This window comes from Otolemur garnettii, unplaced genomic scaffold (genome assembly GCF_000181295.1).
Source record: "Otolemur garnettii isolate 467f Iridium unplaced genomic scaffold, OtoGar3 scaffold00001, whole genome shotgun sequence".
Lineage (NCBI taxonomy): Eukaryota > Metazoa > Chordata > Mammalia > Primates > Galagidae > Otolemur > Otolemur garnettii.
This window is the reverse complement of record NW_003852396.1, coordinates 39,247,302-39,271,106: the sequence shown is the minus strand read 5'-3', so window position 1 is coordinate 39,271,106 and position 23,805 is coordinate 39,247,302. Positions and strand designations below refer to the sequence as shown.

Genomic DNA, 23,805 nt, shown 5'->3' with positions numbered 1-23,805 from the left:
TACTAGCCACAAAGATAGAAGAAGAGCATTCCAGAAGGAAAAGCATGTGCAGAGTACAAGAAGCCAAAAGGCCTTCAAGGAATAGTAAGATGTTTGGTGAAGCCTGAGAACAGGACTGTAGGGAACAGTCAGAATGTTATTAGGAAATCGGCTGCTTTCTATTTCAAAATTAAAGATTTAATATTTATGCTAGTTCTGTAAAGGAACCATTGTAAAAAATACCAAAGACTGACATCATTGGCCAATTAAGTCCTTGTTAACTAACCTACTGTGCTTGCTAGAATCACATGTAAACAAAATATATAGTTACTACATGGTTTGAGGACAGTTCAAAAAGATCCTGGTTCACAGCTGTCCTCCTTGTTGTCCTTTTATGGGACTTAAATGCCATTATTAAATCGCTCTATGTTTGTACTGAGTTATCCTTTATTGAGTGCCAATGCCCTGAGGCAAGATAGCCAGTAAATGTTCTTTATTGTTACAACATTCTCTTGTCTAAAATTTCACTCTGCTCTTTCAGCATCTTAGAGGTTAATACTTTTATAAAATACGGCTATTTAGACATTTATGTGTCCCGTTCTCCAATGGTAGCAGGATAAAGAACACTCGTCTTCTGTAGCACTTTGGACTTATCTCTGTTCTGTTGTGGTTTTAGCTACTATTTACCAATCTGCTGTCTTCACTGAATTGTAAGCTCCTTAGAGCCTGCCTCAGACTTCTTTATGTCCATCTCTAGGAGTTAATGGTTTTTAATATATCTCAGTAATTCCATAATGATTTAATAGTAGAGGAAGGAAGGAAAGGGGGAAAAGAAAGAAAGAATTTTTAATTAAAAAATGGTTTCTGCCAAGACAATTCCCATCTGTTTGTTTTTGGCATAATTCTCCTATTACTTTAGACTATCTTGCCCAAATATTGTTTACTCCCAAGGCTTCTCTTGCTTCCTGATTCTTAAATTTAAATTGAAAGTAGATAATGACCTGGTCAATGACACAAACTAGAAATCTGGGCCATTTGGGGTTGAAATAATCTGATATGATTACCTTTCTAAACCTAGAAAACCAATTAGAGTATTCAAGAAGGAAGGGTATGCTGTACATTTTTATATAGTTTTGATCAAGTTGGTCTTTAAAGGATTGCTAAACGTTTACTCCTTTCAGTTGCCCAGTTCTCTGCATTTCTGAACTACCTTTTTACTAAGATTTGCCATATCAGGCCAGGCACAGTGGCTCATGCCTCTAATCCTAGCACTTTGGGAGGCTGACAGGGGAGGATTACTTGGAGCCAAGAATTTGAGAGGAGCCTGAACAACATGGCAAGACCCTATCTCTAAAAATAATTGAAGGGAAAAAAAAAATCTACCATATCTAACATGTTTAGAAATAATGCTGAATTTGTAACAAATAGGAAACACTGACTGTCAATGATGATTATGTAATTTTATATAAAATTTAGTTAATCCATGAAGGTAGAGATATTGTCTTTATTTACTGCTATATTCTAGTGCCTAGAGCGTAGTAGATGCTCAATGAATATGGGTTGGATGAATGAGGAATTTCTTTTTTCATGACTAGTATTATGCCATCACTAGTATTATATTGTTCTTTCCTTGTAGAGTGACTAAAAAGAACTATAATAAATTATGTAAGACTTTCTTTCTTTTTTTTTTTTGAGACAGAGCCTCATGCTATCCCCCTGGGTAGAGTGCCTGTGGCATCACAGCTCACAGCAACCTCCAACTCCTGGGCTCAAGCGAGTCTCCTGCCTCTGCCTCCCAAGTAGCTGGGACTACAGGTGCCCACCACAATGCCCAGCTATTTTTTGGTTGCAGCCGTCATTGTTGTTTGGCGGGTCCGGGGCTGGATTCGAACCCACCACCTTAGGTGTATGTGGCTGGCGCCTTAGCTGATTGAGCCACAGGCGCTAAGCCAGACTTCCTGAAATATATCCTGTCTCGAAACGTGACCTTTAATTTCCTCAATTTACCCATTTGAAAGCTGATACATTGTGTTCTATTTGTGTAGCATAGCATGTCATTATTCACAGAAGGGGAGGATTCTGGAGAAAGTTTTTTTTTTTCTTTCCCCCAAACAGGAAACATACGTATTGGTTAATGTTTGATGTAATGAATTTTAGAACTCTAGCCTACCAAGAAGATTCAGATCAGGAAGTAATTTTTCAGAATGTTTTACTCTTTGAGTAATCAACAGGATGTGTATGTGCCATTGTAGTGAAATCAGTAGTAATTATCACTGGAATGTTTGTTTTTCATATTTTCTCCTGTGCTGTTATTGTGCAGCTTTGAGTAGATAGTGGGCTATAGAATATGAGGAAACAGGGGCGGCACCTGTGGCTCAAAGGAGTAGGGCCCCAGCCCCATATGCCGGAGGTGGTGGGTTCAAACTCAGCCCCGGCCAAAAAAGAAGAATATGAGGAAACAATTTCAGGTTATATGGAAAACTGATTTTTGACTTAAGAAATTAAAAAAAAATCAAATTTCTTTTTTTTTACGACACTATTAAAATTTGCTTTAACTACTTCTTTAGAGAAGGGATTACCACACTTCTAGTTAATGAAGAGAAACATTTTTACAGTAGCCTTTTATTTTTAATACCTATTGTGCTGTGTATTCATAGGGATTGGGTTCCGGAAGCTCAGGTTCCCCTGTTGATTCTCACAAAGTAGGCTTCTCTGGGTGGAGCAGGCTGGCACTTCGGTTGAACCCAGGTACCTTTCTCTTTGGCTTCCTTCTTTTTCTGATCGTTTTCCTTGATGCAATTCAGGAAGCCATCTCCCTCTTAGAGTGCTTAATATACTCCAGCAGTTCTCAACTGTATTAAAGGAGCTGTATTAAAGGGCCATGGCATTAGGAAGGTGGAGTTACTCGATATGAACTTTAATCCTCTTTGCAAGAATCTTGCCCTTAACTTGTTTGTTTACAATACTGCCAACAGCACAGTGGGTAACACTGTAGACTCTTCCAGTTTTACCATGGTAACATTTGTGTGGCATGCCTTTTTGAACAGCACCCATTCCCTTGATGTCTACAATATCACCTTTCTTGTAGATTCTCATATATGTGGCCAAAGGAACAACTCCATGTTTTCTAAAAGGCCTAGAGAACATGTATCAGATTGCCTCTCTTCTTTCCCTTAGTGTTTGTCATTTTGGTGATTTACTGGAAGATGGCTGTCTCTGGCTGAAAGGCAGAAATTGAATTTCTAAATAACTGTTATCTGAGAACACAACAACAAACATTGCTACTTAGAAATAAAAACTGTTATTTTAAAATATTTGAGATTATTAATTACGTGCAACTTAAAGCGTGTGACATTTAAGAATACAGAACAGAAGTAATACCTCAATTAGGCCTTGATGAATTGTTCAGTATTATACTATTAGTTTTCTGAAAAATGAAAGAAAAACCCTTTAATCACTAGAATATTGACCCTAACTCATTTCTAAATTAAGAGACATGTATTCTTTCTTTTATAAGTAAAAACATAAGCTGATGTTTTTACTGATCGGGAGAATCTCTTACAACTACAAACCTTCCTTCTTCACACTTTGTCTAATACTAAATGATGCAAGCAGTGAATTTTGTTTTCTAATGAACTACTTAAGAATGAGTTCTTGTTTTGTGGGGTAGGGCAGAGAGTTCAGATAAAAGCAGAGAAATACAAGCTCTTGCCCAGAATCTGCATGAAAAAAATGGCATATAAAGTCTTTGTGAACTTACCCTTGGCAGAGTTACTTGTAGATCTGTTAATGCCTTTTGCTCCCTTAATTCTCTGTTTCTTCTTACATGACCTTTTGTCAGCTTTGAGTTGCTATGCTTTTGTTTTCCTCTCTCCTTAATGCTTACCCATAAAAATTTACCTCAGAGGTCAATCCCTTTAGGAAGCTCCCACCCCCACTGGACCCAGTATAATAACAAGGAGATTACATTTAAAGGATGGAATTGGGGGGCAATAGGATCAATGACAGAGTGATACATGTTAACTGGTCATCGTCAGCTTTGAAGACAGAAGGTGGCTGGAAGCCAAGGAATATGAGAAGTCACTAGAAGCTAGAAAACTCATACATAGGACTTCTGACCTCTAGAATTATAAGATAATGAATTCATGTTGTCTTCAGACAATATTGTAGCAGTTTGTTATAGTACCCATAAGAAACTAGTATATCCATAGACTTTAAAAATATAACTTATTTTTAAATAGTTTATTTACACAAGAAACTACTAAATTAATACAGAGAATTCAATTCCATGTATACATTACTCACCTTTCCCCAGCAATATTTTACGTAGTCACAGTATACTATAAAGAGCAGGCATTGACATTGCTGTAATACTTTTAACTCAGGGAGGCAGTGACACTTCTATGAGTGTGCCTCTTGTATAGTTTTGACTTCTGGAAGCATATTAATGTCTTATATGAAATGAGAACAGTTAGGATGGGAAGAAAAGAACAAGAATGTCTAAAACTAAAAGCTCATGGAAACCAACTTCATTGTCATTCAAATAAATAACATAACCACACCAAAGGGGAAAAACTAATCAAGTAACTTAGCTATGCAGGATTTGACTATGTAACCTCAGCTTGGGACAGATTTAGGAAGAGAACTGCAAATAAATAGTGAACTCCACTATAGTTGGTTTGGTTTTTTTGAGTTGGAATGGCTAAAACAATTCTAAAGATATTTTGTATATAATATAGGATTTGGCAAATGAATAAATGTGACGTTATTAGGATTCAGGGTTCTCAATGGATGAAGGAACATATAAACGTGAATTGGAATAGTAGGGTATGATATCATGTGGGGACAAATGGAATTGAAAGTAATGGTATAGGCTCGGTGCCTGTGGCTCAAGTGGCTAAGGCGCCAGCCACATACACCTAAGGTGGCGGGTTCGAATCCCCAGCCTGGGCCCGCCAAACAACAATAATGGCTGCAACCAAAAAATAGCCGGGCATTGTGGCGGGTGCCTGTGGTCCCAGCTACTTGGGAGGCTGAGGTAGGAGACTCGCTTGAGCCCAGGAGTTGAAGATTGGGAGGCTGAGGCAGTAGACTCGCTTGAGCCCAGGAGTTGGAGATTGGGAGGCTGAGGCAGGAGACTCGCTTGAGCCCAGCAGTTGGAGATTGCTGTGAGCAGTGAAGCCATGGCACTCTACCCAGGGGGACAGCAATGGTATAGATTCAGATTTCTTCAATAATGTATATGTCTATATGCATATATTAATATATGCACTAATAAATGTATGAGTATGTATATATGTACATGCATATATTTCCTAGCTCTGTCTAAAGGGGAAAATGGCCTAGAAGCAAAGACACTCCCATATACCTAGATGTTAGGATATAGTAGCTAACATACACCCTCCCACCTTGGTCTTTAATATAATTTTTCACCAAAAGGAACCAGGGCTCTTAGGAGAAATGGCTTATTTAGAGCTAGACAGAGTTGGTACAGTATGAGCCTGGAAAAAAAAAAGTTCATTCTCAAGGACATAGGAACTAAGTGGGTTTTTCTGGGGGGTGGGTGGGTTATTTGTTTGTTTGTTTCAGACAGAGTTTCACTTTGTCACCCTCAATGGAGTGCCCTGGCGCCATAGCTGACTGCAACCTCAAACTCTTAAGCTTAAGTGATTCTCTTGCCTCAGCCTCCCGAGTAGGTGGGACTACAGACACCTACCACAACACTTGACTATTTTTAAAGATGGGGTCTCAACTCTTGCTCAGGCTGGTCTCGAACTCCTGAGCTCAGGCAATCCACCAGGCCCAGCCCGGGAACTATGTTAAAGAGGCTTCCATTGTATAAATCAGGTTTAACACCAAAATAATTAAGAGTAGTAATGATTTAATAGACTATTAAAAAAAAAAAAAGGAACTCATGAGTCCACACTGATAATGAATAAGTAAGTAAATGGGAGAGAAGGGAGGTCTCTACTTAGCGCAGATTGCTATGTGCTGACTGGTGAATGTGGAGGGAGTGGTGGATTTAGAAAATCATTCTATGATCATCATAGTAGAGACCTGTCCGGGCAAGAATCTCAATAGGTGCTAACCCTAGGCAGACATTTTGGGGAGGAGCAGTATGTTTACATGGCCTTTATATGTCCTGCTCACATTGCTTTTTAGTTGTAAGGAGAAATATTCAATATACACTGGAGAAATTGTACAAAATTTGGGAGAACAAAATATCACCAAGGACAGTACTTCTGCTTATGGAAGTGTGAAGAATTTAGCAAATCCTTTCCCCAAAGACTCAGTATAAAATTAGCCAAAATTATTGAATAAAAGTATTTCAGAACTCTGGAAATTGTTCAAAAACCACCAACAAACTTAGAAGCATTTATTCATGCTAGAACTTTGGGTCAGGACAGGAGTACGCAGCAAGCATTTATGTATGGTGATTGTTCCCATCTCCCTCACTTCCCAGCTCTATCAAGGAGAATGGTAGCTTTAGCAAAGCAGGACTGGCTGCAAAACCAACTGCTTTGCTCCCAGATGAGGTAGGACTTATTTGAGTTTGGGGGCTAAAACCCGTGACATCACTGTCATTAGTATTGAATCCAGGCCAGTGTTGTGGCTCATACCTGTAATCTGTAATCTGGGAGGCTAAGGCAGGCAGATTGTTCAAGCTTAAGAGTTCGAGTCCAGCCTGAGCAAGAGCAAAACCTGTCTCTAAAAAAAATAGTCGGGCATCATGACATGCGTCTGTAATCCCAGCTACTCAGGACACTAAGGCAAGAGGATTGTATGAGCCCAAGAGTTGAAAGTTGCTGTGAGCTATGACTCTATAGCACTCTACCCAGAGTAATAGAGTGAGACTCTGTCTCAAAAATAAATGAATAAGGGGTGGCACCTATGGCTCAGAGGAGTAGGGCCCCAGCTCCATATACCAGAGGTGGTGGGTTCAAACCCAGCCCCAGCCAAAAACTGCAAAAAAAGAAAAAAAGAGAGAGACTATGGTCTCCTAAAAATATAAAAAAAAAATTGAATAAATAAGTATTGACCTCAGTAGGCGATAAAGGGAGAAAAACTTCAAATCTGTTTTTCTGAATTAAAATTATACTTGGGGCTCATGGCAAATCAGCCAGAAATTTAACAGGGAAATTCTGGAAAGGAAAGAGTCATGGAAGGGCTAGACAAGGTCCCTCCCACCTTTGACTACCTGGGAAACTATGCACATGTGCAGGAAGACACAAGAGAACTCACCGGAATGTGAAAGCCAACTTGAAATCTGGCTAAACAATGAATGTGCTTCAATCCATACAAAGACTGACGAGCAGAGCATGGAAGCTTTACTGTCAAGGTCCCTGAGATGTTGGTTTCATACTTTTGGTCTTCCAAGCCTCCAGAAATGTAAGAAATACATTTCTGTTCCTTATCAGTCACCACTCTGTGATACAGTTATAGCAACATAAAAAAGACTTAAAACATCAAAGGTGCTAAAACCATTCAGTGGGGGGAAAAGAGTCTCTTTAGCAAATGGTGATGGAAAAATTGGATATAACATGTAAAAGAATGGGGTTGGACCTTTATCTTACACTATTCACATAAGTTAACTCAAAATGAACTAACCATCTAAATGTAAGATTTAAAACCATAAAATTCTTAGAGGAAAACATAGGGGTAAATCTTAATTGGATTTGCAATTGATTCTAGATATGACACCAAAGGTATGAATAACAAAAGACAAACAGATTAAATTACACCTCATCAAAATTTAAAAATCTTGTACATCAAAGAATATTATCAAGAAAATAAAAAAATCCAACCTGAGCAACATACCAAGACCCTGTCTCTACAAAAAATAAAAATAATAATAAAATTAGCTGGGCATGGTGGCGTGCACCTGGGGTCTCTGCTGCTTGAAAGTCTAAGGCAGAAAGATCATTTGCACTCAGGAGTTTGAGGTTTCATTGAGCTATAATGGTGCCCCTACACTCTAGCCTGGGCAATAGAAGGAGGCCCTGTCTCAAAGAAGAAAAAAGAAAGGATGTGAAAAGAAACTGTAGAATGGGAGAAAATATTTGTAAATCATATCTGAAAAGGACCTAGAATGCAGACTATATAAAGAATTCTTATAACGCAACAACAGAAATACAAACAACCCAATTAAAAAATTTAAGAAAAGGCTTGAATAGATGTTTACCCAAAGAAGATATATAAATAGCCAGCGATTCCATGAGAAGATCATTAGTCATTAGGAACTGCAAATCAAAACTAGCATGAAGTCCCTCTGGGATTGGCCTGATTTTTTAAAAAAGGAAAACAGGTGATGTCAAGGATATGGAAGAAATTGGAAGCCTCATATATTGCTGAGGGGAGTGTCAAATGGTTAAGCTGTTGTGTGAAATAGTTCCTTGAAAGATAGCACAATTCAGGTGATGAGCACACTAATAGCCCTGCATTATAAAAGCTATCTTGGTAACAAAAACCTCTATCTAGTTCCTAAACATTTGTATCCCTTTAATTTTTAAAATTAAAAAAAAAAAAGGTAGGCATAGAATTACTATAAAATCTTGGAATTCTATTCCTACGTACATATCTAAGCACATGGACATTCATAGAAGGACTATTCACAGTAGCCAAAAGATGGAAGCAGCTCATGGGATGAATGGAGAAACAAAGTGTGGTATATAGGTACACTGGAATGCTGTTCAGCCATAAAAAGGAGTGGCATACTAACAATACGTTGCAGCGGGGATGAACTTTAAAACAAGTCATGCTGAGTGAAAGAGACCAGATACAAAAGGCCATGTATTGTGTGATTCCATTTAAATGAAATTTCCAGAATAGATCAATCTGTGAGAATACAGATTGGTGATTATTAGCAGCAGTATGTGTGGGGAATGGAGAGAAACTGCTTAGATCTGGAGTTATAGATTTGGAGTTCTGGGATGATGAAAATGTTTTGGAACTAGATAGAGATGGTGGTTGTACAACCTTGCGAATCCACTAAGTGCCACTGAACTGTTTGTTCATTTTAAAGTAGTTCATTTTATGTTATATGAATTTCACTTCAAAAAAAATTTTTTAAAAGAAAAGTCATGGAAATGCTCTATGTTGACCGATAGTAAAGAAACATGAAACCTAGAATGAATTGTTATTGGGGGGAAAAAGCTCTTGAAAAATGTTATTGGGTCTACTGACAAAATTGGAATATAGGTGAGAATATTAGATTGGAAATATTGTATGGATTCTGAATTTTCTAAAGGTGATACTTTATTGTGGTTATGAAAGAGAATATTTAAATCTTAGGAAAGCACACTGAATTATTTAGCCAAAAATGTTATGATGTATGCAAACTACACTTAGCTCATGAAGAAAATATCATATGTATTTGTGGAGGGAGAGTGCTCTAATATATGAATACAAATGTTAAAGCAAATAGAACAAAATTTCAACAATAGGTGAATCATGGTAAAGGCTACATGAGTGTTCGGTATACTATTCTTATTTTTTATACTTTTCTATAAGTTTTAAATTATTTCCAGAGAAATGTTGAAAAAAATTATTTACTTGTGATCCACTTTAGTAAATATATAATAGCATCATAAATATAGATGAAATTCCTTGCCTAATTTTCCCAGGGATGAACACTATCCTGAATTTTGCATTTATTAGTACCAGGCATATCTTTATACTTTACATATTTATTCATATTTTAGCAATGTATTATAAGCATTTCGCATACTTTTAAATGTTACAAAATGCAATCATCTGTATAACTGCTACACATCTGACTGCACGCACTCAGTGTTATATTTGTGATGGTTATTCATGGTAATATTAGTTTATTCATTCTCATTGCTGTAAAAGTGACCCAGAAGTCTGCATGGGTTTTTAAAATTTATATTAAACCCACAAGTATAAATGCTACAAACTTACAAAAAAAATCTATGCCACTTGAAAATTGTGTTTAAATTTCTTTAATGATTAGTTTCATGAATTTTAAATAATACATTTTTATGATTAATTTTTTTCAATCAACATTTGTCATCTTCAATCAGAGTAAGTATAATAGTAATTTCATAATTGGATTTTACCACAGTTCATTCATTCTCACATTTAGGATATGTCTACTTTTTTTCTTTATTTCAAATATTGCTACAATGTACTGCTTTATACTTCTCTTCCTGTGGGTCTGAGAGAATTTCTGTGGAAAGTAATTGCGGATGGAATTGCTAGAATTTTTTAAATAACTGGATATGTGCATCTTTATTTGTATTTTTCACAACAGTATGTGTGGTAGTTCCTTTTTCTCCCCATCCTCATAAGATGGCTTAAATTGGGCTATTATGATAGATTTGAAATCATATGTCCCTGAAATACTCAGTTGTGCTTTTCTGATTACTAGAGACATTTGAGCATATTTTCACGCATTACCAACTGTTTTGATTTCCTCTTCTGTAAATTATGAATTCATATTCTTATGTTGCTTTTTTCTTATTGATTTTAGTAGAGTTTTTTTAAAAAAACATTTTAAATACTTAGCCTTCCATTTATATATTTTGCAGGTAATTTCTCAATCTGAGACTTGGCTTTACTTTTTTAATGTTATCTTTTGACATATTTTTAATTTAAAATCATTCAATTTATTGATGCTTTTATTTATTTGTGATTTATATAGTTTACTTATTTCCTATATGAATTGATAAATATATTTCTTGACTTTTTATTTTTTTAATTAAATCTTAGCTGTGTACATTAATTCAGTCATTGGGTACAATGTGCTGGTTCTATACACAATCTGAAATACTTTCATCAAACTGGTCAACATAACCTTCATGTCATTTTTTCTTGACTTTTTAAAATTAGTATTACTTTAAGGCTGGGCACAGTGGCTCACGCCTGTAATCCTAGCACTCTGGGAGGCCGAGGTGGGTGGATTGCCTGAGCTCACAAGGTTGAGACCACCCTGAGCAAGAACAAGACCTCATCCCTAAAAATAACTGGGCGTTGTGGTGGGTACCTAGAGTCCCAACTACTCGGGAGGCTGAGGCAAGAGAATCAAGATTTAAGGTTGCTGTGAGCAATGATGCCTCAGATTTGAGGCTGCCCAAGATATGAAGTAAGCTATGATGCCATGGCACGCTACTGGGGGCGACAAAGTGAGACTATCTCAAAAAAAAAAAAATTAGTATTACTTTAAATTGACAGTTCATAATTGTATACATAGATGGGGCACAATATAATGTTTGGTATAAGTATATAATGTGGAATGGTTAAATAAAGCTAATTAACATGTTCATAATTTTACTTGCCTTTTTTTTTTGGTGAGACCTTTAAAATGTACTCCCTTTGCTGTTTCAAATATGCATTATTATTGGCTGTAGTCACCTTGCTATGCTATTGATCTCAAAAACTCATTCCTTCTGCTTAACTCAAACTTTATACCCTTTGATCAACAACCCATAGCCCCATGCCCTCTTTCTACCCCTACCATAAAAAAGAAGGAAATCTTGTGATTTGTGATGACGTGGATGAATCCAGAGAACGCTTTGCTAAGTGAAATAAGCCAGGGACAGAAAGACAAATACTGCATGATCTTGCTTATATGTGATATCTGACAGCTTTTATTCAAAGTTTTAATGTCTTTTGATAGTGATTCACATCATTATTTGGAGAGCTTGTTGGTTCAGTGAAACATTCTCAAATGTGGACTATAAACCAGGAATTCTGCTAGGCAGGAGGGATACAGTAGTGTGTAAAGCCTAGTAGAGTCTTTGAGGAATTGAAGAGGTTAATGTAACTCCATTTGGGAATGAAGAGGTTAATGTAACTGCATTTTAGAACTAACTCCCTACTCCCCTCCTGGGCAAAGTTACCCAGGAGGAATTAGTCTTTCAAAAGGAGACTGGCTCCCTCCTCTGCACTTCCTGGCAGCCAGTCTGAAGGGCACGGGTCCCCCCCCCTCCTTCCACATTTCTGGGCCAGGTCAATCAGCCCAGACAGAGCCTGTCTATCAGAAGTGGACAGGCAACCCTCCTCTGGAAAATCCCTAAACATAAACCCACACTGTAGCACCTCTGACGTATCAGGTGGTGCCTAGCATCCCTGGACAACAGCTCAGCCAATGGCAACCCCTCCCGACAAAAAGCCCAATGAAATTCCTCTATACACTTTAAAAACCCCTCGCCTCATTTGGGGTTGCCCTTCCCCCTGCTACACTGTAAGGTAGAGTGACCCAAACATATGCTTGCAAATAAAGCACTTCGTTGTCTTTACATGTGTAAGGTAGTCTCTCAGTGGCGATTTTGGTCCCAACAGAATCACATTTTAATGAAGGGGACTTCAGGCAGAGAAAACATAAACAAACGAAGCAGAAATATCAAAGTAACAACAGTGTTTGAAAGAAAGGGTCAATATCGATCAGGTATAACAGGAGGTGGCACTGGGATTGGAAAGATGGTTGTAAAACCATGAAGACGTTTTGGAATGGAGCTCAAACTTAATTTTGTAGGTTACATGTTTTCAAACATTTTTAGCAATAGAACCCAAAGAATTCAAAGGAAATTAGTGGTAACAGCTATAACAATTACAGTAATAATCAGCTTATATATTGATTATTTACCATGATACTGTGTTGAAAACTCCATATGTTACCTCATTTCTTCTTCATATCAACCCTATAAAATAGATTTTTAAAACATTTTACCAACTAAGGCAGGGAGATTAATGTATAAAACAAGTTGAAGCAGAGCTTCTCTTGTTGATTTGCTTAAGTGAAATAAAATACATTTGGAAAACAACACCCAAAAGGATAGGACGTTATCAAAAGTTTGAACAACAAAGTGACATAATCGGATTTTTATTTATGTTCATCATTCTAAAAACTGTCTGGAAAACAGATTTGAAGGGAAGGAGGACTGGATTAGGAAACCAGTTATTACATTAGCCTGAATAAGAGAAGATTAAAAATCTGAACTAAAGTTTCTGATGTGTCACATGGGATAAGTTAGAAATGATAAAAAGGAACAGCAAATAAAAGTGTACCAAGAGGAAATTTGCATATGTCACATGAAGGAGTAAGCGATGGCCAAGGGAGATACGGAAAGTGTTTTTACCTTGAGAAAACAAATGAGGACTCTTGATTCAGTAGGTCCACGTGATTATGGTTGAAGTGATTCAAAAAAGATGACTTAGCTTAGTCATAAAAAGAAGAAATTAAGAAATGCTGCATTTATTAACTCTAGTTTGATAAGATATTGTTTATATGTTGCATTTTCTAGAGTTGCCACTAAAAAAATGGAAACAGACCTTATAAGTTCTACATTGGCAGAGGGGATAAAAGAAGAGGCAGGAGAAATCAAAAAGAGAAAGAGGAGGTAGAATAAATAAAAAGTATAAATAAGATGCCATATCTATCTATATGTATAGTGTATATCTCAATAATTATAAGTCAATTAAATGATATGAAATTTTAATTCATTTACACTGGATTAAAAATAATTTCAGTTACAGACAGTCCCTAATTTATGAGTTTTCAACTTACAGTTTTTTAACTTTACAATGGGTTAATTGGGATATAACCTTAAGACAAGGAGTATCTGTCTATACTATTTGTTATAAAGAAACATGGAAGTTAAGAAATGGGAAGAGATATAATAGGGAAGTTCGATGACAACAAAGATGATGCGGTATCAGTAACAGACGAATAGACTCTGCAGGGGATGGGGGAGGGGATTAATAGAATAATGCTGTTGTCTCAAGGAGGAACTTTAGTACAGACCTATGAGATGAAAGTTGAGAAGAAGGTAATAGTCTATTTCCAAACAACTAATATGTTCCATGAGTGTTACACTGATTTGAAGAATAAAGGCAAAATTGGAAGTTTGGGAAAACAAATACCCATAGGTTATATGGAATTTGCAGTTTAATCAAATACTTTCTTTCAGACGTTCCAAAAATATTGGCTTTTTCTTTCCATGAAAAAAAAAATCCATTTGGTAAGCCTCTGCTTTTGTGTTTGCAGGAATTCAAAATGTCCTTAGCCTCTTTTGTGCAGTACTCACAGAAAATAAGGTTCTCTTCCATTCTGCGAGTTTCCAGAGACTGAGTGATGCTTGTAGAGCTCTGGAATCTTTAATGTTTCCGCTTAAATATAGGTGAGGTTTTTACTTGGAAATTTGATTTATTTATTGTGCGTTACTTATTTAAGTCATAATATTATGATGCAGTGGTATTGAACCATATAGGCACATTTCACAAAGTTATGCTGTTATGAGTCATGATTGATTCTGATAAAATCTAGCCTAGAATTTGTCTAACTGCCCGTTACTAAATGTTAATTAATTTGATGAAAAAATATTTAATTTTAATAATATTGTCAGCAACACTTAATTCTCTGTGAATACAATCAATAAAAGTCTTTAGTCAGTGCTGTTTTTGATATTAAAAGGATTATTATTAATTTTTAGGTGTTATAATGATATTGTGGCTTTACTAATAAAAAGAGCTCTTATCTTTCTTAGACACCCACTGAAATATTTATGTGTAAATGATAGGATGTCTGGTTTTTTTTGAAAATAATAGAGAACAAAAGTGGGTGGAAATACATGTGGCTGGGAATTGGTAATTGTCAAAACTGGATTGAATACATGGAATTCATTATAAGTCTTTTTCTTCTAATTTTTTCAGGGAATATATTAAAATATTTCTCCTAATAAAAAGTTAAAAACAAAACAAAAAGTCTAACCAGTGATGCCTAATAGTGCTAAAAGTAGAATATTTTATCTCTAATATGCTATAACCAATTTGATAATCATAATATCTTAGAAACTAGATAAAATTTAGACTGTCTCTAGAATTTCTTTAGAAAATGCTTTATGTACTTTTCTTACTCCTTTAGATAATAGAGTATTCTTGGCTATATTTTATTTTTGCTATTTTTATTGACTACAGAAATAAAGTATAGAAAGTGAAATTCGAATGATTGTTGTAACAAGGGTGTCCAGCCTCTTTTTTTTTTTATTGGAAGAGTAAAAGTTGTCTTGAGCCACACATTAAATATACAAACACTAAGGAAAGCTGATTAGCAAAAATAGTGCATACTTAGATTTCATGATAGCTGACGCCACAGATAAGCAAAAAAAGTCATCATAAAATCAGCATGTGATCCCACAGGCTGCAGATTGGACAGCCCTGTAATCTATGTAGACAGATCATTGGCCAGTCTTAGGACAGGGAGACCTATCACAGAGTCAGTGTTACTGACTAATGTCAGGTTTCTATGTAAGGAAAAATGCTTTCAAATGATACTAAAAGACCTAATGCAGCGGTTCTCAACCTGTGGGTCACAACCCACAGGAACTGATTAAAGGACCACGGCATTAGGAAGGTTGAGAACCACTGGCCTAAAGAAGCCCTTGCCTAGAGAAATAAAGGATAAGGAAGCAGACCTGGGTTCTATTTACTTCTTGTCTTGTTACATCTTTCACATGATTTTTAAATGACTTTTTCCAAAATTCTAATACAATCTTGAATGTATTGATAATTTTTAAACATAGTTAATATAAAGTTAACTATGCATAAAAAACAAAATATGCTTATATTATGGTAAAAGAAATAAATCTCACACATATTTTTATTATTTCCAGTTATCCTTATATTCCCATTCTCCCGGCTCAGCTACTAGAAGTTCTAAGTTCACCAACACCCTTCATTATTGGAGTACACTCTATCTTTAAAACAGATGTCCATGAACTTGTAAGTATTCATCTTTAAAACTTGTAGTTATTGAGTCTAGAAGCCTAAATAACATTTCAATTAATTACTGTATTCAAATATGTTGCATTTCAATAGAAAAGACTGTATGGAAGGAAAAAATATTGAAAAGTCTAGTGTATTAATGTTGCCATACAGCAAGTATGGGAAATTTTTAAAAGGAGTTCATCAATATTTTAAATATTTTAAAACACCCCTCTTTGGGCATATTAAGTATATCTTTTCTGTATTCCTCATCTTACATATGAGGAAAGGAAAATGATTTATTAATTAATATTCTATTTATACTTTTGTTATTAGTGCTGATTTACTCGGATTTTGAAGTGAAGCCTGTCAGTACTAAATGGCTGATAATTAAGAAAGCACTCATTTGCAAAAGAGTGAAAGATTTTAGTGAAGTACAAGTTTGGTATGCCCCCCACCCCCATGTATTTGTATTCCTAACACCACATGACTAGAAATACCAAAGAAGGAAAAGTAATACTCTATATTCAAGCCAGTTCTGGGATAATGCATTTAATTCTGTGTATCACATTTTGTAAGGGACTGTAACAAAATAAAGTACTTCAGGAAGGACATCCAGGATTATCAAGAGTTTATAAACTATACAAACTTATAGCTTTATATTCTTTAAAGCCCTAAGGACATTTTCTAAGATAATAGTCTAATGCTGTTTGATAGCTAATTAGTGTTTAAGTTACTGTTATAGAAGAAGGGTTAAGATTTGTTTTTGTAACTCTAGAAGGCTAAAATAGAATCAGTGGGTATAGTGGATATAGAAACAGATTTCTACCCAATAGTAGTGTTTCCAACTATTAGAGCTGCACAGTGATGGAACGAGTTTCTTTATCTAAGATAAGGCGTATATTCTTAAGCACAGTAAATAGAATGTAAGAAATAGATCACATGATACTTTTCAGGAACTTATGAGAAAAATCATTTACTGAAAGATTAGGTTATACATGTGAGATCCACAGAGACTTAAAACTATCTAATTCTACTTCTGTTTTAGTTTTGAATGCCAACAAAGAAGTAAGCTTTGGTGGTATTTACCCAAATCACAGTTGTAACCAAATCAAAAGTGTCATTTAAACTAACAAAAGATTATTAAACATTATAATTATAAATAGGACCTCCATTCATATATTCATCATTCTTTTTAACTTTATGTGTTGATATCTAGTCTTATTTAACTTAGATATCACCATATAAAAATATGTATAAATCGAACATTGAAATTCAGTGAAACCTAGGTAGTACTAATTAAAAGCATATCCATCTGGTTTGTAGATAATTTTATTACCACTAAACATAAACAGTCATTAGAGGTAAGACAAACCAAATGTTGCCAGATTTAGATTTTTTAAATTTTAATGAATAAATTAGAATGAACTATAATCATATTATCACTGTAACATCTTTACTAATGTTAGGTAGTTTCTCTTCCATTTTCATATGTTATTTTTGAATAAGCTCTCGTAAAATGCTAAAAATCAGTTTTTTTCTTAACCACTTAAATAATACTCCTTTGATGTACACTAATCGCTTTGCTTGTTAATTCTTGTAATAAATACTAATTTATTTAGGATCTGACTAAACTGTTATAATAAAACATCTGAAATGCAGGGGCTCTGTGCTTGCTTCAGCAGCACATGTAGTAAAACTGGAACAAAATGCAGTGGGTCAACCAAATGGAGTTTTATTTAACACTCTTGCAGCAGTCCAGAGACGTTGCATTATGCCAGACGCGGTTGCTCCGTGAAGTCATTTGGGGTTCAGGCTTCCTTCCTTTATGTTTCTCCAACAAAATCCCCACAGGCATCATCATCAATTTGAATGCCCAAGACTGGGTTGCTGCCGGCTTATAGTATCAGCCTATGGGAAAGAAGACAGAGAGGAAGCTTAAAGGAGCTTTATAGTACTCTCTATTTTGAGGCAGTGGAAGACACACATCATTTCTCATGTTCTCTTGGCAGAAATTTAGTCACAAGCCACACCTAATTTCAAAGAAGCAAGGAAATATACAGTAGCTGGAAAGCCATGAAGCCAGAATTCTATTACTATGGATATCTAAGAGCCAAATCCATACCTAATTCTTCTCATTTTGAATTGGTCAAGGCCAAATTAATTTGCTTAACACAAATGCATTTTATTAATTATCAATCAATTTTTAATGTCTTTCAGTTAGATGTAATCATAGCAGATTTGGATGGAGGCACTATTAAAATTCCTGAATGTATTCACCTCTCTTCCCTCCCAGAGCCACTTCTACGTCAGACTCAATCAGCTCTTTCTTTGGTATGACATGTATTTTTAATAGTAATTTTCTCGTGATTTAACTCTGAAACTAAGATAGTTACAATTAGAAATCTTTGTCAATGTCACTACTTTAAACAGTTGTATGTTTGAAACTTTAATATACTTTTATATAGTATTTAGAATAGAATTCTTCATTTACTAGGTAGTTATCTAAAGAATATGTTTTGAATCCTGGCAGGGTTCATTGGCTCACACCTGTACTCCTAGCACTTTGGAGGCCGAGGCAGGAGAATCGCTTAAGAGCAGGAGATTGAGACCAACCTGAGTGAGAACGAGACCCCTGTCTCTACAAAAAGTAGAAAAATTAGCTGGGTATAGTGGCCCATGGCTGTAGTCCTTGCTACTCAGGAGACTGCAGCAGGAGGATAACTTGAGCCCAGGAGTTGGAATTTGCAGTAAGCTGTGATGACCCATTGAACTCTCTGTCCTGGCCAATAAAATAAAGGCCTATCTTTAAAAAAAAAAAAAAAAAAAATATATATATATATATATATATATATATATTCAAAGTATATATACACTTTGAATCCGAACAATATTTGTTCTACATCCATTCTTTCATTCAGCTTGCTCATTCATTCATTCACTTATTTATTTAGAGAGAGTCTTGCTCTGTCACCCAGCCTGGAGTATAGTGGCACCATCATAGCTCACCACAGCCTCAAACTCCTGGGCTTAAGTGATCCTCCTACTACTGCCTCTGTAATAGCTGGGATTACAGGTGTGTACCACCATGCCTGGCTAATTTTTTTTCATCTTTTTAAGGACAGAATCTCTCTGTGTTGCCCAGGCTTATCTCAAGGTCCTGGCCTCAAGTGATCCTCCCAGGCCTATTTATTTAGTAGCTATTATGTAATGGATACAGTGGTAGGTATTGGAAACACACCTGTGCGAACATGACAAGACTCTTCCTTGAAATCCATGACTTCCATAATATCCCTCATTAGAAGTTAGCTTCTGTTCCCTTACCTCCATGTCGGCTTCTCATTCTTCTTTGGTCCCTGCAAAACAGTGGTATTGTCTTGAGAATGTTTTCAAGTTACTGTAGAAAGATGTGACTTATTGATACATTAAATGCCCAGCATTCCATGCAGTAAAATTTTAAAAAATCTTGTGGCCTGGGTTTTTCTTATGGAAACAAATTTAATTTGTTTTAGTTATTTTACCTTAGTTGAATTTTTTAAACATATCATTTTATTTTACTGATGGCCTTGTCAGATGTTCATTTATCCATCATCAGAAAATTGAACTTTAGAAATTCTGCATTCTTCTTTAAGACATTACTAGAACTAAGGCCTTCATATTCTTTTTTAATAGTATTTCGGTGTGTGCTATTGAAAATTGTTTTTTCACCCTTTACTAGAAACTCAGCTGTCAAGGACTGCCAGGCAGAATTTTATTCTCAGAAAACTTTTACATTTGTATTAGTCCTTATACATATTATTATAGTGTTACCTATGAAATGGGAACATTTACAGAAGACTACCTTTTTCTAATATAATTTATAATCTAAAATATAAGGTGTGATAGAGTAGAAAAAACACCAGTGTAAGATGCAAGAAACCTGAATTGCCTTGTCCAAAACCATTCTATTCCCAGAGGTACTATTCTATAGTTTAGGGTATATTATTTATTTTGGAACTTTTCACACTCATTTTTTTTTAATTTATTTTTATTTTTATTTTTATTTTGCAGTTTTTGGCCGGGGCTGGGCTTGAACCCACCACCTCCAGCATATGGGGCCAGCACCCTACCCCTTTGAGCCACAGGGTCACCCCCTTCACACTCATTTTTATATGTATATCAGTATATGTACATGGATTTAGAGTTTAATTTTATTTTCAAATAAATGAGACCATACTATGTGTACTTTTGTAGAACATGTTTTTTCACTAAATATTTTGTCATGGAGACAGTAGGCCACAGTACTTAGAGAGCTGCCTCAGCTAACTGAACTGTATTTCATGGTGGGCATATATCATAACTGATGTGCTAATACTTTTCATTTTAATCCCCCAAGAATAGACTTTATTGATATTAAGATATTTTTCTTAACAAAACTTATTTGCTTTAGATTTTACACCCAGATTTGGAAGTAGCAGATCATGCTTTTCCTCCTCCACGAACAGCTTTATCCCACTCAAAAATGCTGGTAAGAAGTTTAATATTTAACTTTCATGATTTAAGGAGAGCTGCACTTTATTTTTAATTATTAATGACACTGAATGAGTTTAGAGTTAGGTGGACAGGATAATGTAAAAGTGGAAATTAGGAGAGTTGCCATCAACTTTTTTGTGTTCCTACTCAAGGAGGGGTTCAGTACACAGCTCAGGAGAGTAAGGCTAAGATTCCTGCCCTGAGGAGACAGGAGTGCTGTATTTTTCCACATATAATGTGCATTATTTTTGGCCCAAATTTTTGAGGGAAAAATAGGGATGCAGATTACATATGCATAGTACAGTTGGGAAGTAGGGGAAGACCAGTGGGCCTCCTGCTACAGCACCTTTCTGCCTGGGTCCACCAGGGTGTGGGCTTCCGGTTTGGGAACATCAGAATCCAGTTGGAGTGGGCAGCCTCTGGCCAGCACCATAATCAGGGGAGGGGCAGTAGCAGCAGGGCTGGTGAGGCCTCAGGCCCAACTGCATAGAGGGACCATGAGCCTCATGCAGGCCCCAGGGACCTGCCTGGCTGCCTGTGAGCTGGTGACCTCAGAGCCACCTGCCCTGCTGACCACAGGTGCTGCTGTTGGCAGACCCCCTTGAGGTGGGGAGGGAATCACAGAGCAGGCAGCTGCAGGAGGGTGGTGCAATCTGCATGTTACCAAGGGAGAGTTAGCCCTCCCTAGATGTATCTGTTTCTGCTGAGAACTTTCTCAAGGGGTGTTCTCCTGAACATTTGGGCCAAAAAAGTGGGTACACATTATGCATGGGATCATATTTTACACAAGAAAATATGGGTAAATATAGGACAAAAACAAAAGAGAAGCTCAAAAGAATGGAAACAAATAATGTTGATAATAGGAGAGAATCAAGTTTGAGTAGTGAGTGGATGAAAATAGTTTCAATTAGAAGCCATAAAAGGGGTGAATATGTAACAGAGGCCCCTTTTTTTATTTTGTGTGATGTATTTTTATTTATTTATTTATTTTTGAGACAGAGCCTCAAACTGTCGCCCTGGGTAAAGTGCTATGGCATCACAGCTCACAACTCCTGGGCTTAAGTGATTCTCTTGCCTTAGCCTCCCAGGTAGCTGGGACTACAGGTGCCTGCCACAACACCCAGCTATTTTTTGGTTGTAGTTGTCATTGTTGTTTGGCAGGCTTGGGCTGGATTCAAACCCGCCAGTTCTAGTGTGTGCGGCTGATGCCTTAGTCACTTGAGCTACAGGCACCAAGCCTGCGTGGTGCATTTCTTAAACACAATTTTTACAGCCAATAAGGAGCCTCCGAGAACTGAAAACAAATAGCTTAATATTTCTAGACCTTCATTTTACCATTAGTTTAATAAGGAGCTGACTAAGTAAATCTGTAAGTGTCCTTGCAGTTCTAAAATGACAGTTCTCACCAGGCGTGTGGCTCACACCTGTAATCCTAGCAGTCTGGGAAACCAGGATGAGAGGATTGCTTGAGCTCAGGAGTTGCAGACCAGCCTGAGCAAGAGCAAGACCCCATCTCTTCTTAAAAAAAAAAAAAAAAAAAGTGTTGTGGCAGCTGCCTGTAGTTCCAGCTACTTGGGAGGGTGAGGCAAGAGGATTCCTTGAACCCAAGAGTTCAAGGTTGCTATGAGCTATCATGCCGCGGCACTCTACCCAGGGCAATAGAGTGAGACTTGGTCTCTAAAATAAATAAATAAATAAATACCAGTGGACTTGGGATATATTTCCCTAGAAGAAAATTCAATGTACTATGGCTCAGTACCTGTAGCTCAGCAGGTAGGATGCCAGCCACATACATTGGAGCTGGCAGGTTTGAACCCTGCCCAGGCCTGCCAAACAACAATGATGACCACAACCAAAAAATAGCCGGGCATTGTGGTGGGCGCCTGTAGTCCCAGCTACTTGGGAAGCTGAGGCAAGAGAATCACTTAAGCCCCAGAGTTTGAGGTTGCTGTGAGCTGTGACGCCACAGCACTCTACTTAGGGCAACATAGTGAGACTTTGTCTCAAAAAAGAAAATTTAATATACTAGAGGGAAGTTTTATTCAGTTCAATATAAAGAACAGTCTAAGCTTCCCAATACAATGCAGTAGACCAGAAGCCCACCATGCAGGGCTGCCACAAAGGAGGCTCCAATGTGGAAAACACAGGCTTGTTCTTGCCAATTTTTTACTTTCCTCCTTTTTGACTTGATAGTTCATGTGTTTTTGAGAAGTTAAATTACCTAATATGCTTTTTCTTATATTTTCAGGATAAAGAAGTGAGAGCAGTTTTCCTTAGATTATTTGCACAACTTTTCCAAGGATATAGATCATGCCTACAACTTATAAGAATTCATGCAGAGCCAGTAATACATTTTCATAAAGTAAGATATAGTACTGTATTGTATCTGTCCAAAAAGTAGACTCTAATTTAATAAAACTACTCAGCTGTCTTTTTCTAGCCTTGTATTTTGACCCTAATTATTAAATATGATTATTTAAAATCTCTACTTTGTGTAGTTACATGATAATTCTTAATAATACTCTGGAAGTGACTGAATGTTTTCCTCATGTTAACTTTAAGTTGGTTTTTCTCTTAAAGTTTAGTGTTAACTTCTGGTTTCTCCTTTTGACATACATACAGATTCATTTCTGTTCTTCTCAATACATGCAGTATTTCAGATCAGACAAAAAAACTTTTTGAGAGAAATGTATTTTATAACAATACATATTTATACATGAAAGCATTTATACAGGCTTTGATATTTTCATTATTTTTTTGACCATTTGTCAGTTACCAAGTGATAAATTATTATTTCACATTTTCTTTCTTTACAGACAGCTTTCTTGGGACAGCGCGGTTTGGTTGAGAATGATTTCCTTACTAAAGTCCTCAATGGAATGGCATTTGCAGGTTTTGTTTCAGAAAGAGGCCCTCCTTATAGATCTTGCGATCTCTTTGATGAGGTATAGTTCTTATAAAATGAGTTCATCATTTATAGATACAGTTAGACAAATAGTTAAAAATATAAAATATTTGAATATATAGTAATTTGAAACATTCCATAAATATATTGAAATCTATTATAAAGTAAGTATAAAATAATCTAAATATTATTTGTTATTATACTCACATATCTTCATATTTATAATGTAGATTAGAAAAATTAGCTGGGTACAGTGGCTTATGCCTATAATTCTAGCATTCTGGGAGGCTGAGGCAGGTAGATTGCTTGAGCTCAGGAGTTCAAGACCAGCCATATCTATTAAAAACTGAAAATCTAGCCAGGCATTGATACAGGGTTCCCAGTTCAAAAAAAAAAAGTTAGAAAAAAATATTAAGTATAGGATGCCTTGGAAGTACATACAATTTTTGAACAACTGTATTTTGAATAGATGATGAAAATGTTTTTGAAAATTTAACAGTGGGCTTGGCACCTGTGGCTCAAGTGGCTAAGGTGGCAGGTTTGAATTCAGCCCGGGCCTGCCAAACAACAATGACAGTTGCAACCAAAAAAATAGCCAGGCGTTGTGGTGGGTGCCTATGGTCCCAGCTACTTGGGAGGCTGAGGCAGGAGACTCGCTTGAGCCCAGGAGTTGGAGGTTGCTGTGA

The 23,805-nt window shown here is 36.3% G+C and overlaps 1 protein-coding gene across 1 annotated transcript in view; it reads left to right on the top strand.

The window, feature by feature from the left end:
• Positions 1-23,805, top strand: part of SBF2 (SET binding factor 2) — a 436,540-nt gene that overhangs the window by 228,238 nt on the left and 184,497 nt on the right. The window contains exons 7-12 of the mRNA XM_023509946.1: positions 13,988-14,120; positions 15,612-15,720; positions 17,923-18,036; positions 20,132-20,209; positions 22,463-22,576; positions 23,031-23,159. Of these exons, the coding sequence (XP_023365714.1) occupies positions 13,988-14,120; positions 15,612-15,720; positions 17,923-18,036; positions 20,132-20,209; positions 22,463-22,576; positions 23,031-23,159 (677 nt within the window). The remainder of the gene's footprint in view (positions 1-13,987; positions 14,121-15,611; positions 15,721-17,922; positions 18,037-20,131; positions 20,210-22,462; positions 22,577-23,030; positions 23,160-23,805) is intronic.